This window comes from Microtus ochrogaster, linkage group LG2, assembly GCF_000317375.1.
Source record: "Microtus ochrogaster isolate Prairie Vole_2 linkage group LG2, MicOch1.0, whole genome shotgun sequence".
In the NCBI taxonomy this organism is placed as follows: domain Eukaryota; kingdom Metazoa; phylum Chordata; class Mammalia; order Rodentia; family Cricetidae; genus Microtus; species Microtus ochrogaster.
This window is the reverse complement of record NC_022028.1, coordinates 19,316,499-19,333,118: the sequence shown is the minus strand read 5'-3', so window position 1 is coordinate 19,333,118 and position 16,620 is coordinate 19,316,499. Positions and strand designations below refer to the sequence as shown.

At 42.5% G+C, this 16,620-nt stretch overlaps 1 protein-coding gene across 2 annotated transcripts in view; it reads left to right on the top strand.

Annotated features, from left to right (window-relative positions):
- Window positions 1-16,620, top strand: part of Bend6 (BEN domain containing 6) — a 49,570-nt gene that overhangs the window by 28,937 nt on the left and 4,013 nt on the right. For both annotated transcript variants that reach the window (XM_013351002.2, XM_026785582.1), the window contains 3 exons: window positions 11,168-11,388; window positions 12,883-13,075; window positions 13,911-14,047. In XM_013351002.2, coding sequence (XP_013206456.1) covers window positions 11,168-11,388; window positions 12,883-13,075; window positions 13,911-14,038 — 542 coding nt within the window. In that variant the 3' untranslated portion in view covers window positions 14,039-14,047. The remainder of the gene's footprint in view (window positions 1-11,167; window positions 11,389-12,882; window positions 13,076-13,910; window positions 14,048-16,620) is intronic.

Sequence of the window (16,620 nt, the reverse complement as noted above, 5' to 3'; positions counted from 1 at the left end):
TTAGCCGGGTGATGGTGGCGCACGCCTTTAATCCCAGCACTCGGGAGGCAGAGGCAGGCGGATCTCTGTGAGTTCGAGACCAGCCTGGTCTACAGAGCTAGTTCCAGGACAGGCTCCAAAGCCACAGAGAAACCCTGTCTCGAAAAAACCCAAAAAAAAAAAAAAAAAAAAAAAAGATTGAAATTTTATAATTGTTTTCTTTTGGTGACGTTTTTAGAGAACAGATTCTTTGCTTTAATGTAATCTGTTCTAGAGGTTTGAAAGTGCTGAAAATCAAAGACAAAACATCAGAATAACTTGCTGGCGGAGCACTGATTTAGGGTTATACACTATGCTTTCACATCTATTCACTAGCTATAGCACGTTGGTGTGTCCTCTTTTTTTGCCCTTTCCCTCAGATTCCACTTCCTCGTCTACAAGATGAGGTCAATATGTTGTTTCCTTGTTACCATGGGAATTTGGATAAAATAAAGATAACTTCTCTACCCAATGCCTGGCACAAGCTGGGAGATTCAGGAATGGTAGCTTACTATTGCCCTCATCTGTTGTTGGTTTGTTTTTGTTTCATTGACCACAGAACGAGAAAGAAGGGGGGGGAGAAGGGAGGGAAGGAGGAACAAAAAAGAAAACTGTAGCGGGCTGAAGAGACAACTTAGCAGTTAAGAGCACTGACTGCTCCTATAGAGGCCCCAGGTTCAATTCTCAGTACATACGTAGAGGCTCAAAGCTGTCTGTAACTCCATTTCCAGGGGATCCAATGCCCTTTTCTGGCCTCTGAACACCAAGCACACATGTGGTACAGACATACATGCAGGCAAACACTCATACACATAAGATGTAAAAATAAATAAAAATCAAACTTTTAAGTCATTTGATTCTCCACCTCTCCAAAACTCATGGGAAAATGGCTTAAATTGGACGTGTAATCTCACCATGCAAGAGGCAGAAGCAGGAAGACCAGGTCGGTGTCATCTTTGGCCACATTGAGATGCTGTCTCAAAAAGAAAAAAAAAACTTTTAAATTGCATTAGTCCTATCTGGTGATTCTTTTACTAGTTCCTTGGTCACTGGAGGGCTCTGTTCAGAAGTTCTTGCCAACCCCAATATCTTGAAAAGTGTTCCCTCTCCTCTGTTTTCCTATTGCAATTTCAGCATTTTGGATTTTAGCTTGAGGTATTTAATTCACCTTGAGTTCACTTTTGTGCACAGTAAGAGTTAAGGACCTAATTTCATTGTGCTGTAATGGAATGCAGTTTTTCCTAATTTCTTCCTCCTAGAGTTCATTGTTAGTATACAGAAGGACTACATGAAGATAAAAAGTTTCGGTACAGCACATAAACTATTAACAGAACCGGCAGACAGCCCACACCATGGGAGAAACCCTTTACCAGCTATGCTTCAGACAGGGGATAATAGCCAGAATGCACCAAGCCCAGCAAACCTTAAGCACCCAGGAAACAAAACTGCCAGTCAGGAAGTGATGTAGCCACGTGAAACAGACGTTCTCAAGAAAAGCACAGACGGCCAATAACTATTTTTTTAAGTGTTTAGTGTCCTTACTTATGAGAGAAATGCAAATTCAAACAACTTTGAGACGTCACCTCATCTTATTCGGAATGACTGTTCCCAGGCAACCTGACGGATGCTGGAAAGATGCAGGATAGAAGGTCCCTTATCCACCGCTGTGGGAGTGAAAGCCAGCGTAGACATCATGGCAGTCAGTTTGGAGGTTCCTCAAAGAATTAAGAGCGGAACTACTATTATGACCCAGTTATCTCACACCTGGGTCTCCACAAAGGACTGTGTCCTGCCACAGAGATGAGCCCACGCCCATGTCCACTGCTTCTCTGTTTGCAATAATAAAGAAACAAAAGCAGTCTAGAGGCACATTAGCAGAAGGAGGGATGGTGAAAATGTGCCGCGTGTATATGATGGAATACTGGTCAGCTGGAAAGAAAATGAAATGTGTAGGGGAATGGCTGTGCCAGGAAAATATAATGTTACGTAAGGTGACAAAAAATCAGAAATGAAAAAGACCAAGAGAGGGTCCTAGTAGGTAATGAGGAAGGATGGGGTGTAGCCCCCTCCCCTGCCTTACAGTGGATCTGCAAATTCAACATTCAATGCATTGAAGTAGCAAGAATCATTTGCAGTTTGAAAGAATCCCACATGTGTTTCTCCTCCGAGGCAGTGCAGGGGAGGGGTGAGGCTTCTGGCCCTCTGACCCTCAGCGCACTAGGAGCGAGACGTTACGTCACTGAATGCATTTGTTGCAATAACCAGAAGAAAAAACACTGGAAGGGTTTTATCACCTGATTTATCACCTGACACTTCTCCTTTTTTTCTTCTATTGAAAACTGTGTCAAATGATTCCATTAGCAATGTTACTTAATATGTAAATTATATTGCTATAACTAAGATGAAGTATAGGATTTTTATAAAAGAAAGAAACAAAGGAAAAAGGAAGGGAGCGAGGCAGAGAAGCCCTTTAAAAGGTTTTCATATGCATACTCTCTTCAGTTTTCCATCTGGTATTATTTCTGAGTCCCATTTGAATCTAGTTCTTTTAATCCCACGAGGATTACTGTTCCCTGATCACCATTCCCCATCATGCACCAACCAGTGTTGAATGCAGCAGGTACAAGATGCCCAGGCTGAAAGGCAAAGAGCACAGAAAAGTTTGGGGTTTTTTCACAGTTCCAGAAGCTAGAATTCCAAAATCAGAGTGTCAACAGAGGCACTAAAGGAGGCTTTCTAGACCTTTCTCCCAACTTCTGGGGAGTCATGACTCAAGGCAGCCATCTGATACCCGTCTTTACATAATATCCTCTATCTAATCACTGGGTATTAAAAATTTATCTGTGAGCCAGGCGGTGGTAGCTCACGCCTTTAATTCTAGCACTCAGGAGGCAAAGGCAGGTCAATTTCTGTGAGTTCGAGGCCAGCCTGGTCTACAAGAGCTAGTTCCAGGACAGGCTCCAAAGTTGCAGAGAAACCCTCTCTTGAGAAACAATAAACAAAAAGAAAGAAAGAAAGAAAGAAAGAAAGAAAGAAAGGAAGGAAGGAAGGAAGGAAGGAAGGAAGGAAGGAAGGAAGGAAGGAAGGGAAGGGAAGGGAAGGGAAGGGAAGGAAAGGAAAACAATAACAACAAAATCCATCCATGAGCTTTGATGTTCAGATTTCTGTCTGCAGTTAGTCAGACTTTCTGTTACTGAGAAATTCTTAAATTGAGAAACTCCATTTATGGAAAGGAAGATTTATTTTGCCTCACAGACTAGGGGGTGTCAGCTGACTCCTTTGCTGTGGGCTCAGAGCAAGATACAGCACTTTAGCAGAGATGGCATGGTGTCAGAGCTGCTCACCTTATTAGCAGCCAGGAAGAACAGAGAACAAGGAGGGAAGATGTATCCTTCAATGGCATGTTCCAGAGATGACCTACTTCCTCCACCAAGGCCCCATCCCACTGCCCACCTCCTCCCAGGAGGGAAGAAGATGTATCCTTCTATGGCATGTTCCAGAGATGACCTACTTCCTCCACCAAGGCCCCATCCCACTGCCCACCTCCTCCCAATGATGCCCAATGAAGCATCAAGGAATTAAGAGCCCGAATTCAGAATCTCAATAGGCTATCTGGGAGTGGAAGTTAGGAGAATATTATGGATATTAGAGCAAGAAAACAAAGAAAAAGGAAGTAAACATTACTAAACAAATTCAGAATTAGTCTTGACACCCAAACAAGGGACCTTAAGAAGTTATGTTTTAACGAATTCATACAGTGTCTTTCTAGAACTGAAGGGTATACATTTGTAGATCAGAAGACACCACCTGAAAGCAAACCCACTTAGATACTTGAGCTTCAGGTGTAGCTCAGCCCCAGAGTGCTGGCTTCTCATGCATACCGCCCCACCATCAATCCTGTGCACCACAAATAAAGATCAATCCCTATTTTTCCATAGTAAATTGTTATATATATATACATATATATATTAGGAGCTATGGATATTAATGATTTTTAACTTAAATGAAATTTACATTTAAATGTAGGCATACTTTTAAAGATTTCATGAGATTATAAACCACTCGAATACCCATCTAATGAATTAAAAATAGTTGCCCAAAGCATTGTGACACATCAGACCAAGCTTGTCACAGGCTAAGGAAAAGGGTCGAAATGGGTCCAAGCAATATCTTCAAGAATCTAAAGGAAATGGCTTAATTCTATATCTTGTGAAACTGCGAACCCAGGACAAGGCTAATATAGCAATATTACATAAAATCTCAAAAATGTACCCTATGTACTCTCTACTTTAGAGCCAAAAGTAGAATGTGCTTCCCCAAAATTAAAGAGTAAGCCCAGAAGGGGAAAAAATATGATATCCAGGCCACTGTGATCCATTGTAAGCACGATATTTGTTAAACCAGCAATCCTGAGGTCGATCCTTGTAACCCGTATAGTAGGAGACAACTAATTCCCACTGGCTGGCCTCTGGCCTCCACACATGTGTACACACACACACAGGCGGAAGAATTAAATGTATAAAATAATAATAAATCCTTGATAGGAAATATACTTCCAATATTTAGTACTACCATTTTTCAAATTTTTCTTATATATTAGAAATTGTTAGTATTCCTTTAAAAAAAAGAGAGAATGGATTCATATTGACTACAAGTAGCTTTAAGTATTGACTAATTGCCCTAGCATAGATGTATGGCATGTGAAGGAAAACATTCAATATACAAAATATACAAACCTATATAAGCTGGGAAGCGTGTTACAAAGACAGGAAGAAAAGATGCCAGCTCATCCTGAAGAAGCTAGTGGCTTGATTTCTCAGTCAAAATACCAGTGATCCTTTTGTTGTTTCTTGGTTTTGAGCCTCCTGAATGCTGGGATTGCAAGCATGCACCACCACACGCAGTGGATTTGGCGCTGGGGATCCAGCCTAGGGCTTCATACATCCTAGGCAAGCACTGTGCCAACTGAGTTACAGCCAGCTCTTAGTTTTGCTTTTAGTAATTGACCGAACTATTCTCAAATTCATCTAAGGGAGTAACAACTGCACAAGGCTACACAGAGAGTAGGCAGGGGAGACATGTCACTGCATAGTTAGAGGTGAGGGGCACAGAGCTAGCCAATCCTTGGGCATAGTGTACATCCCCACATAGCCTAATCTGTGAGGATCAGGATTAGGGGGACACAGAGCTTAGGAGGATGTGTTTGAGGGAGGGCCAGTACCACGTTGGTTCAAGCTCTGTTGGTTGAATAGTTGTATGGGTTTTGTTTGTTAGTTTGTTTTGTTTGTTTTTTTAACATTGTGCCATTTTGGAGATGAACGTTTCTTCTAGAATGGGAAGAAAGAACAGAAATTGTTACCTAGATAGCAGATGAAGTATTGACAATGGAGTGGCACGTAGAGACCATTGTCACAATTTGCTGTGATGTCTGCTAGCACAAGTCAACCAGGCCAGCTTCTCCAGAGAACAGCAACCTGTGCGGTCACAAGGGGCCTACTCTCAGAATCTTCCTCCCAGTGCTAAAGGCTCTGCCATTATCACCCCTTTGTTTTCCCGTTAGGCCCCACCCCAGAGCTCGGGAATGAGACCTGAAAGCAATCAGAGAAAGGATGGATTCTTAGCAAAGGATGTTTGGAAACAGATAGCCCCAGTTAAACTCTCATTTTACTCCATATAGTATATGAAAAACATAGCTGTATATTAAATTAAAACTCTGTGTCCAAGTTTGAATAGGAGCTGTGATAAATTTTATCTGTAAAAAGTAAATCTCAAAGGCTGGAGAGATGGCCCAGCCATTAAGAACACTTCCCACCCCCGAATCAGGCTCGCTGCCTGTAAGCCCAGCACCAAGTCAGGCTCACTGCCTGTAACTTCAGTTCCAAGGATTCTGACACTGTCTTCTGGCCTTCACCAGGACCTGCATTCATGTACATAAACACACACATATACTTACACACATTTAACAAATAATAACATTTTTTTTTATCAAGTAATCTCATCTGGTTGTGGTAGTACACACTTAAAATCGTAGGTTCTGAGGAAGCTAATGAGGGTTGTGAATTTGAGGCAGTCCTGGGCAGTACACTCTGTTCAGAGCCAGCCTGGGCTACATAGCAAGAGTCTGTCTAAAAATAAATAACAACAACAACAAAAAACCTAACAAATGTTTCCTAATATTATACATGCGTGGACCAGGAAACAAGAACCCAATGGCAGATGTTTCTAGGACCCAGATTGGTCCTGAGATATTCTCTCCCTTAAAAGCCCCAGAGTTTCTCGTGAAAAAGGTCAATTCTAGGGTGTTACACAGGAAACACTACCATTATTTCTGGGAATGTCAGAGAGAAAACGTCAGAGCAGGAAGCAAGGAAGTCTACCAGAGACAGTTCAAAGGTGAGAGCTGGAGGAGCTTTCTGTGACCACATCTGGAACTCGTGGAGTGTCGCAGAGGCACGGTAACCATAACAAACAGCAGCATATTCTTGAGGCTATTTGCAGAAGTTCATGTTCACAGTCAGGACAGGAGAATGTGGTAGTCACCTGGGAAAACTTACTCCTCTGAAAGTCAACAGCGTCTGTCAAGAGAAGCATCCGTCCCACCATTGTGAAATGAACCTCTGAGAACCAAAGAGTGAATGAGAATTTGTAGAAGAACCTGAGCTAATGGGTGGGTGAGAACCACACCTGGTTCAGCCGTCCCCTAAAACAAAGTGGCTCTGAGTAGTGGTGGTCAGGTGGGTGAAACCAACTGTCCCTGAGCGAGCCTTCAGATCTACACAAAACAAAAGGATGGGTGCAACCAGCAAGATCCAGACTGAGAGAAAGCTTTAACAGCAAGTGACTCAGTTTCCCCACCTGCGAGGACAAAACCAGAACATGGAAAAGGAACTAGGTTGAGGAGGAGCAGCAGCTTTATCATATGGTCCTTATTGGACCTTACTCAAATCAACTGCAAACGTAAACACAAGATAATCAGAGAAATTTAAACATTGGCTGGTTTGTTTGGTTTTTTTTTTTTTTTTTTTTTTTTTTCTTTTTCGAGAGACAGGGTTTCTCTGTGGCTTTGGAGCCTGTCCTGGCACTAGCTCTGTAGACCAGGCTGGTCTCGAACTGCTGGGATTAAAGGCGTGCGCCACCATCACCCGGCCATTGGCTGGTTTTTAACATACATTATTTAAGAATTAGTATTAGTTGCTTGGGGCTGTGGCAGCGGTAGTGTGAGTTCCTAAAACAGTTCATAAATATGTAGAGGTGTAAAGTGTTTGCCACCTGAATAGGAGAGCCAGAGTGGATTCCCAGCATGCTCAGCAATGCCAGAGGGATGTGGCAGCCCACCTAGAATGCCAGCACTGGGGAACAAGCTGGCTAGCTAGACTGATTGGGTCTGCAAGCTCTGGGTTCAAGTGAAAGACCTGCCTCCACCATAGGGAAGTGTGACCAGGGAGACCAGAGGTAAACTGCTGACCTTCACATGAACATGCACACACACACATGATCCCACACATGTGAGGGGAACGTAGACTTTTGTACATGCATAAAGGTTGGGAATACATATCCTGAAGAAAAAAGATTATTTGTAAAAAAAAAATTTTGAATTTTGCAAAAGGTGAGTAACCATTTAATTGATCGTAATGATAATAATTATTAAAGCATACAAAAGTGAACATTTTACCAATAAAAATATTAATACTTAAAAATAAAACTGTGAGCATGTTTTTCATCATATTTAATTGCAACACCCAGGGTCAAGCCCAGAGCTTTTCATGTTAAGCAGATGCTGCACCACTGAACACTCAACCCCAAATCTGTTTATTTAGGAATGGGCCTTCCTGTATGGCCAGGCCAGGCTCATCTCTGGCCTCAACTGTGGGCACACCCTGCACCTGCTCTGTGTGTGTGTGTGTGTGTGTGTGTGTGTGTGTGTGTGTGTGTGTGTTTAAGGCATGACAACAGTAAGAGGTAAACTCAGAGGAGAGTGTGTGCACGTGTCCTTAGCTCCTTTCGTCTCTGTGACTGGACACCTAAGAGCAAATGTCCAATTGGCTGGTGGTTCCAGAAGTCTCCAGCCATGGCCATGTGGATCTGTTATTTCTGGGTCACAATGAGGGAAAAAAAAATGGCAGAGGGTATGGAAGAACCAAGTTGCTTGTCTTACAGTGGCAAAGAAATAGAAGGAGGAGGCCGAAACAAGATACAATCCCTAAGAACATGCCCACAGTGACCTACTTCATCTGGGCCCAATCTTTAGACATTTCTACCACCTCTCAATAATGCCATAAGCTTATGAACCCCGGGATAGAGGGATGACTCAGCAGTTAAAATCTCGCACTGTTCCCAGCACCCATGCCAGGCATCTCACGGCCACCTGAGCTCTAGCTCTGGGGGACTCAGCTCCCTTTTTTGTCTCCCTCAGTCACCCACACACATGTTGTGGCAGAGACTCACGTAGACACACACTTATATACATGAATAAAAAAATTTTAAGTAAATCTTTAAAACATCTGTATGTTAATACATTGATAAGGGTAGAATTTTCACGAGCCAGTCACCTCTCAGTGATTGGCCCACCATCTGGGGACCAAACCTTCAAGGTTTGCAAAACACAGCCTTGAATTACAACAATTAAAATGTTAAAATGCTTAATAATTTAAAGGAGTTAGTAATAATAGCTAACACATCATGCAGTAGAGCAGTGGGTCTCAACCTTCCCAATGTTGTCACTCTTTAATGCAGTTCCTCATGTTGTGGTGACCCCAACCATAAAATTATTTCATTGCTACTTCATAACTGTAATTTTGCTACTGTTCTGAATCATAATGTAAATATCTGTGTTTTCTAATGGTTTTAGGTGACCCCTGAGAAAGGTTCGTTCAACCTCCAAAAGGATCATGACCCACGGTTTGAAAACTGCTTCACTAGAATTCTTATAAGCATTCTCTAGAAGCTCTGTCAGTTCTTAATGAAAGAAAAGGGGAAAAAATTGGGTACGCTGTTGCTTACCTGTAAAACCCAACACTTGGAAAATTGAAACAAAATCAGGAGTTTGGCTGGGTGGTGGTGGCTTTAATCCCAGGGAGGCAGAGGCAGGCGGGTCTCTGTGAGCTCAAGGCCAGCCTGGTCTATAAGAGCTAGTTCCAGGACAGGCTCCAAAACCACAAAGAAACTCTGTCTCAAAAAAAAAAAAAAAAAGAGAAAGAAAGAGAAAAGAAAAAGAAAACCAGGAGTTCAAGGTTCAAATCCAGCCTCTATAAACAGACATTTCTGGTCCCAACCACCCAGTCCCTAATAACTAACTCAGAGACTGAATATAAATTATAAATGATCAGCCAATAGCTCAGGCTTATTACTAGGTAACTCTTACATTTAAATTAACCCATATTCCTTATTTACCCTGTGCCACATGGCAGTACCTTTATTAATGTTCATCCTGCTCCTTCTGCCCTTCTTCTTCGTAGCATTATCAGTTTGGCTTCCCCTACCTAACCTCTTCCTGCCCAGCCATAGGCCAGTGAGCCTGTTTATTAAACAAATCACAGTGACATATATTCCTACAGTATACAGAAGGATTATTCTACAAGCATCAGCTACCTAGTAAGCATGAGGCTAGTCAGGGCTGCATGAGACCCTGTATCATAATAAAGCAAAAGAGCAAAAACACTAGTATCCCATGCTCAGATGTAGAGGGATCCTCTTACCCTCTCGCCTGCCGGCTACCAGGTGGAGAGGGCAGGAGGCAGTAGCAGCAGCAGATAACTTTATACCAGCCTATGAGCATGAGCAGAGACATCTCTCCAGGAGATAGACTTCTGGTGAATCAGTTCCATTTTATTCCAGAGTATAAAGAATATATAGGATTGGGGATCCTGGGGACAAACCCTAGATTGCATTAAGTGGCAGACTCCTACCACAAGGCTTTGTACATGGCAGTGACAGCAGCAGCAGGGTCCCATCAAAATGCCTAGAGCACTTGCATAATTACCGTGTGAGTCACCAGGGGAAGAGTGTTTGCAGGGAACTATGTCGAGGGTCACCCTTGAGATAAGTCACGCTTCCTAGCCTCATCGTCCAGTTAAGACTGGGTAGAAAGCAGGAAGCTTCACTGGGGAGGGAGGGAGTTCTGTGTTGTTGAGCTTAAACAAAGCTACCAGGCTGTGGTAAACTGCAACCTCTACCAGCCAGTGATGGCTTCCAACAGCCTGACACATATTTATGAAAGAAATTCAAATAATCAAGAATCAAACACATATATATTTAACCTCATAAGAATTATAGTTGAAAGTGTACTAAACTGGGACATTCAAAGAAAAGGGCTTCTATGACTGATGAATGTATAATAATTTATCAATAAGTAAGTTTATCAATAGATAAGTTGATTATTCATCAGAGAGTATAAACTGCAGAGTAGTGTAATGTTAGCAAGAGAAATAACCAATTATTTATGCACACAGTGTGAATGAATTTTAGGGTATTATGCAGAGCAAAAGATTAAAATGCAAAATAGAGGGTATGTGTTTGAAGCTGCTTATGTTGACTTCTAGAACAAACAAGACATTTGTCTATGTCTAAAGAAGTGGGTACCTCTGAAGCAAGGAGTTTTCCTACAAGTTCATGAGGAGCCCTCAGGCTCGAACTCATCCCCTTCACTTAACTCCTTTCTGCTTTTGACTACGTAAATTCGACTTCAAAATCCGTGTGTTCTGATCAGAGCTAACAAAATGGCCAAAACGTTCACCCGCCAGCCTTAACTGGAAGGAGAGCTGGGCTACAATGCTGTATGCCTATCTCTGCCTCCCCAGTGCTGGGATTAAAGATGTGCGTCATCCCCATCACTACCAGACTGAAACATTTTGAAACTTTTTATCAAGAAGATTGTAACAAAAAGTTAAACGTGGGGACTGGAGAGGTGGCTCAGAGGCTAAGAGCACTGGCTGCTCTTCCAGAGGTCCTGAGTTCAATTCCCGGCGACCAAATGGTGGTTCACAACCATCTATAGTGAGATCTGGTGCCCTCTTCTGGAGTGTAGGCATATCTGCAGGCAGAACACTATGTATATGTGCCTAAACACCTTTGCAATACACACCCTGAAAAGCATGAAAATGTCACTGCTATTAATGCGTTTGTGAAATGCTGCTTTCTCTTGCTGTTTCAGTGTTACCACAGGCAGTCACCCAGTTTGAAGAACTGGTTGCAGTGGCAGAGACCCTGCTTAAAGGTGGGGGAGTGGTGTCCACACCTGCATCTACTCTCTGGAGATCAACCAACAACTCCTCCCCAGACTCTTTTGCCTCTCTATGCAGTAATTCCAACTCCAGTTCCAGCTCCCCAAGTTCCCTGAAGGCTGAGGAGGAGCAGCCTCCTGGCGAGAAGCAGGTTGGTTGGAATACTTCCCCCTGGGTCTCTGAAGACAGCTGAGCACAAAAACCAAAGAAGGGTGAAGCGGTGGGTGCTCATCGCAATAAGTCTAGGCGGATCTAGGTCCCGATCATTAGATCCCTAGTATAAAGAATCTTTTTAGTTTAATGATGAGAATATTAATATTCGTGAAACAGACACCGAATTTAGAAATTTAAAGACAAATACTGGGAATAAATGCAGCTCTTGAACTATAAATTCTTGCATCGGTTATAGAAGTAGACTTTCACATTAAAGGCGAAACTCTGTGTCACAGAGAACTGTGGGCCTCTGTATACCTCATGTCCACAGCTATTTACATTTTCCCTGATCCAGAAACAGGAAGTAAAAATGTAAAACTTTTGTTAAAATCAGGAATAAGCCTAAGAAAACAGCTCTGCCAAGGCGGTACTGAATGGGTGGTCTAATATCAAAGCATCTGAATCTTTGTATATAACTTCCTGTTGCCATACAACAGATTACCACAAATTACTGATTTCACAGACATGAATTTATGTTCTCAGGATCCAATAGAGGACTCACTAGTGTGAATCAGTGTGCAAGCAGGAACATTCTTTGTGGGAGATTCTGAGAGGGAATCTGGTTCCTACTTATTTGCGTCATTGTTATAGAATTTGGTTTTTAGTGTTTTTAGAAATGAATTTCTCACTTCCTTCCTGGCTGCAGATTGGTCATCCCCATTTCTAAAACCCCTAATGCCTGGCTTAGGGCTCCATCCACCAGCTCACTTCACACTGGGCTTAGGGCTCCATCCACCAGCTCACTTCACACTGGGCTCAGGGCTCCACCCACCACCTCACTTCACACTGGGCTCAGGGCTCCATCCACCACCTCACTTCACACTGGGCTCAGGGCTCCATCTACCACCTCACTTCACACTGGGCTCAGGGCTCCATCTACCACCTGACTTCACACTGGGCTCAGGGCTCCATCTACCAGCTCACGTCAAGCCCCGCACTTCCCATCTTTCCTCCTGTCCCTTTTCATCTTTTGCCCCTCTCTTCTACCCCCATCATCAGCTTTTAAGATCTCACTGAGCCAACCTGACTGATCCGAGGTAATCTTTCATCTCAAAATGCTTAACTTTTACTATGTTTGTACATCTTCAGTGGGGTAATATATCCACAGGAACCAGGACTTAGGAGGGTGCATCTTCTGAGAGCCATGACTCTCCAAACATAAGTACGAAGCTTTGCGGATAGGGTTGTTCTTAAGACATCACATTTAGATGGGCCAAGAAAAATTCACAAGCAGATACCTCATAAAGGCTAACAGATATTTCAAATGTTACTATTTCCTCCAACTGAAATGTAAAATATATACTAAAAGTGCAAAATGCCACTTTAAAGAGCGCTGATGGTTTATGGTATGTCTTAATTCGTATTGTTGTTTCTCCGGGTATCATCTCTTTTTCTCTTTTTCTAATCTCGGCTATCATTTCCTATTTTTTAGTTCAAGATTGAAAACTGGCAGATTGCACGTTGTAATAAGAGCAAGCCTCAGAAATTTATTAATGATTTAATGCAAGTTCTTTACACAACTGAATACATGGCCACACACAGTCTGACTGGGGCCAAATCCTCCACTTCAAGAGACAAAGTTGTGAAACCAGCTATGAATCAGAATGAAGTTCAAGAAATCATAGGTGATAATTTGATCGCATTGATTTTCACATGACGGTTTTTCATTAAAACGGCTATTAAATCTGGGTGTGGTGGTGCATCCTTGTCATCTCAACACCTGAGAGGTGGAGGTGGGGGATCAGGAGTTTGACATCGTTCTGGGTGCATAGCAGAGTCAGGAGCCAGCTGAGGATGCATGAGCCCTTGTCTCAAAAAGAAAAGAAGAAATCGTTGTCAAACTAAAAGTAAAGTGTCTATAACTGAAAAGTTCAAGTTAATAAAATTCAAAGCTTCAGAAAGTTGCAGCTTTACTATTTTAAAATTTCAGGAACAACTTGTACTTCTCTCTTAGTTATATCCCCCATGCATTGTTTGTTCCTAGAAAGAGATCATTTTAACCGCATAGCTTTCAAATTAGTGAACCACCTTTAAAAACAATGATCTACCTTTTCCAGGTTTTGATTTGGTTTGGTTTTGCAAGCATTGAAAAAATTTAGATGACCAAGCTCTTGATGGGCCATTTCTTAGTTAACAAGTGATCAACTTATTTTGACTAATGTTAGAAAAGAATAGAAATCAGTCCATGACGGTCAGAGCATAAAGCATGCAGTCCATAGCAAGCAGGAGAGTGACAACTGAATGACGTCATAGGAAGACGTGCATATATGATGTGTTTATAGTGTCAACTTCCCGTTAGCTTTGGCTGTACTTCCAAAACCTGGGTGCATCCATCTGCTTAAACATGCCTGACAATTTGGGCTACATCTGTAAATCTGAGACAGAACCATGCTTTGTCTCAGTTCATAGGATGCAAACCCCTCATAAAATGATCTCGCATGCCACTGTGATCTTTTACAGGAATAACGAAGCAGGTGTTTCCCAGCGCAGATGACATTTCCATCAGAAGGATGATAGGACAGAAACTCAATAACTGCACCAAGAAGCCGAATGTGGGCAAAATGCTTAACTCTCAGGATATTAAGTAGACCCAAATGGTACGTCTTTTGAATGTTCATGCACCTCAACATAACAAAGTCTGTTCTACAGTTATCTGTGGGCTGGCATTTTCCAGACGCTCAGCTAGGGGGACACTAGTGGCCTGTGAGATGTTACTAGGTGCCCCTGTGAGTGTGAGGAGAACTGGGGAAGGGGCTAAATTTGGGAAGTGCTGAGTTCTGTCAGAAAACTGTCTCTTTCCCTGACCAAACCTCTAATATATTGGCATGGGTATTGGTAGATGAAAATCATTTGTTATAATTCAGTTTTTTTTTTAAAGTCAGGCATTGCCGTCTGCAAACATGTGAAGTGAAATTTGGCCACTTCAGTTTCGCAGTGAATCATTGTATATTTCTATTCGATGTACCCCCAAAGGGCCATGAGTTAAAGGCCTTGTCTCAAAGGTTGGTGCTTTGGGGAGATGTTAGGAACTCTGGAAGTCTGGACCTCATGGGAGGTCTCCTGGTTATTGAGGCATGAAGGAGACTGAGAGACACTGGTCTCTTTCTCTTACCTTTTTGCCCCCTCCTTCCATGAGGTACTTCACCACACTCACTCCGTGGTGCTGGGCCTCACCACAGTCCCAGGAACAACAGGCCCATCAATCGTGGGCTGAAATCCCCACAACCGAGAGACAAAATGGACCTTTTCTCCCCTTAAATTGATTGTCCCAGATAGTTGTCATAGTAACTGAAACACGTCCACTGTTTTCATGGGGAACTTGTGAAGATCAAACACACACACTTGTACTATTCTTGGTTTCTTTGACTCACGGAGGTGTGTAGAACCAACAGCATAGTAAGGTTCATGTGAGATTGAGATAGAAAAGTCCTTACCCCTTTTTACATCTGTTTACTTTGCCTGCACACAGACATGCACATGACCGCGTGTGCCCACCACAATGCAGCTGCGAAGGTCAGAGAACATATTACAGGAGTTTTCTCCTGTCACAGTCTGGGTTCTGGGGATTGAACTCAGGCCATTTGGTTTGACAGCAAGTGCCTTTACCTACTGAATTGCCTCGCCATCCTAACCCCATTTTTTCTTGTCCTCTATTTTTATCGTGGGCAGTTCTGGGGATTGAACCCAGGCCCTGCATTTGCCAAGCAAGTGCTATACCATTGACGTAGTCCTCAACTTCCAACTTTTCTGCTGTCTTTGACTTTTTGTTTTGCCTGCTCTTTGCCTAAATGCTACCTTTTATGTGACTTTACCTGCCTTCATTCCTCGTGACTGTATTTCACAAAAGTTATGGAACTCCATGAACTGTAGTAATTCCATCTCCAGCCCATGGCTATCACCCCATCATCCCGGACGGTCTTGTTTCTACGTTATTGCACAATAAGGCCAACTTTGGTAACAGTAAGCTTTTTTTTTCCCCCTAAAAATAGGCAAAAAAAAAAAACAACAACAATAAAAAGCCCTAGATGTAATAGCAGCAGTAGAAGGTATGTCTTTAAGCTCACACACACTGCTAGGTTACCTTGATGATTACATCAAGTGAAGATATTTGTTTCCTTCTTATCCCTTGAGTGTTTCTAACTTTAACCACATGGTGAATTTTATCTCTTACTGTGAAATTATTGCTTATGCCTGCCCCAGAACTTCTCATACTGACCTCAGGTTGCTTAGTGTCTTATTGTTATGAAGAGACGCCATGACCCTGACAACTTTTATAAAGGAAAACACTTAATTGGGGCTGGCTTACAGTTCAGAGGGTTAGTCCAACATCGTCACGGCAAGAGGCCTAGTGGCATGCAGGCACACATGGTGCTGGAGAAGGAGCTGAGAGTTCTACATCCTGATCCACAGGCAGCAGCAGGAGATGGCCACACTAGGCCTACCTTGAGGATGTAAGACCTCAAAGCCTGCTCAAAGCCTGCCTCCACCATGACCCGCTTCCTCCAACAAGGCCATACCCCCTAATAGTGCCACTCTCTATGAGCCAAGAATTCAAACACTTGAGTCTGCAGGGGCCATTCCTATTCAGACCATGACACCTGGTCTCCCTGGTGTATAATGACCATGTTTCTTCTATTGCTACATATCCAGCTCTTCAAGTACATACAGCTCTCTTGTTGAGCACATTATTATTAATTTCAGAATTCCATATAGTATCATAATGCCTCCATTATATGTGTTGTAATACCATAAACTGCCAAGCAAAGACACAACAGACATCTCTGACTATAGCAGCCACCAAAGTGAATGAATGTTAGAAGATTTTTAGGTCAGTTTTGCTTGTCCTTGCTAATAACCATGTGATTAAATCACCTTTATCTGCATTAATTCAAATCAAACCAAAGGAGCAAGACATAGTAGTTTGTGCCTGTAATCCAACAAACAAAAGACTCTTGAGTTTTAGGCTAGCCTGAGCTACATAGTGCTAGATTATGCTGGCCTTTAAGGCAAGACTTTGCCTCATCAAAATTGAAATAAATGACACTTGTTGTTTGATAAACAAAATCTGTTCCTTTGCCTCCTGGGTCTGGACCTCTGTGTGTGTGTGTGTGTGTGTGTGTGTGTGTGTGTGTGTGTGTGTGTGTGTGTGTATTCATTCTATCAGATCTGT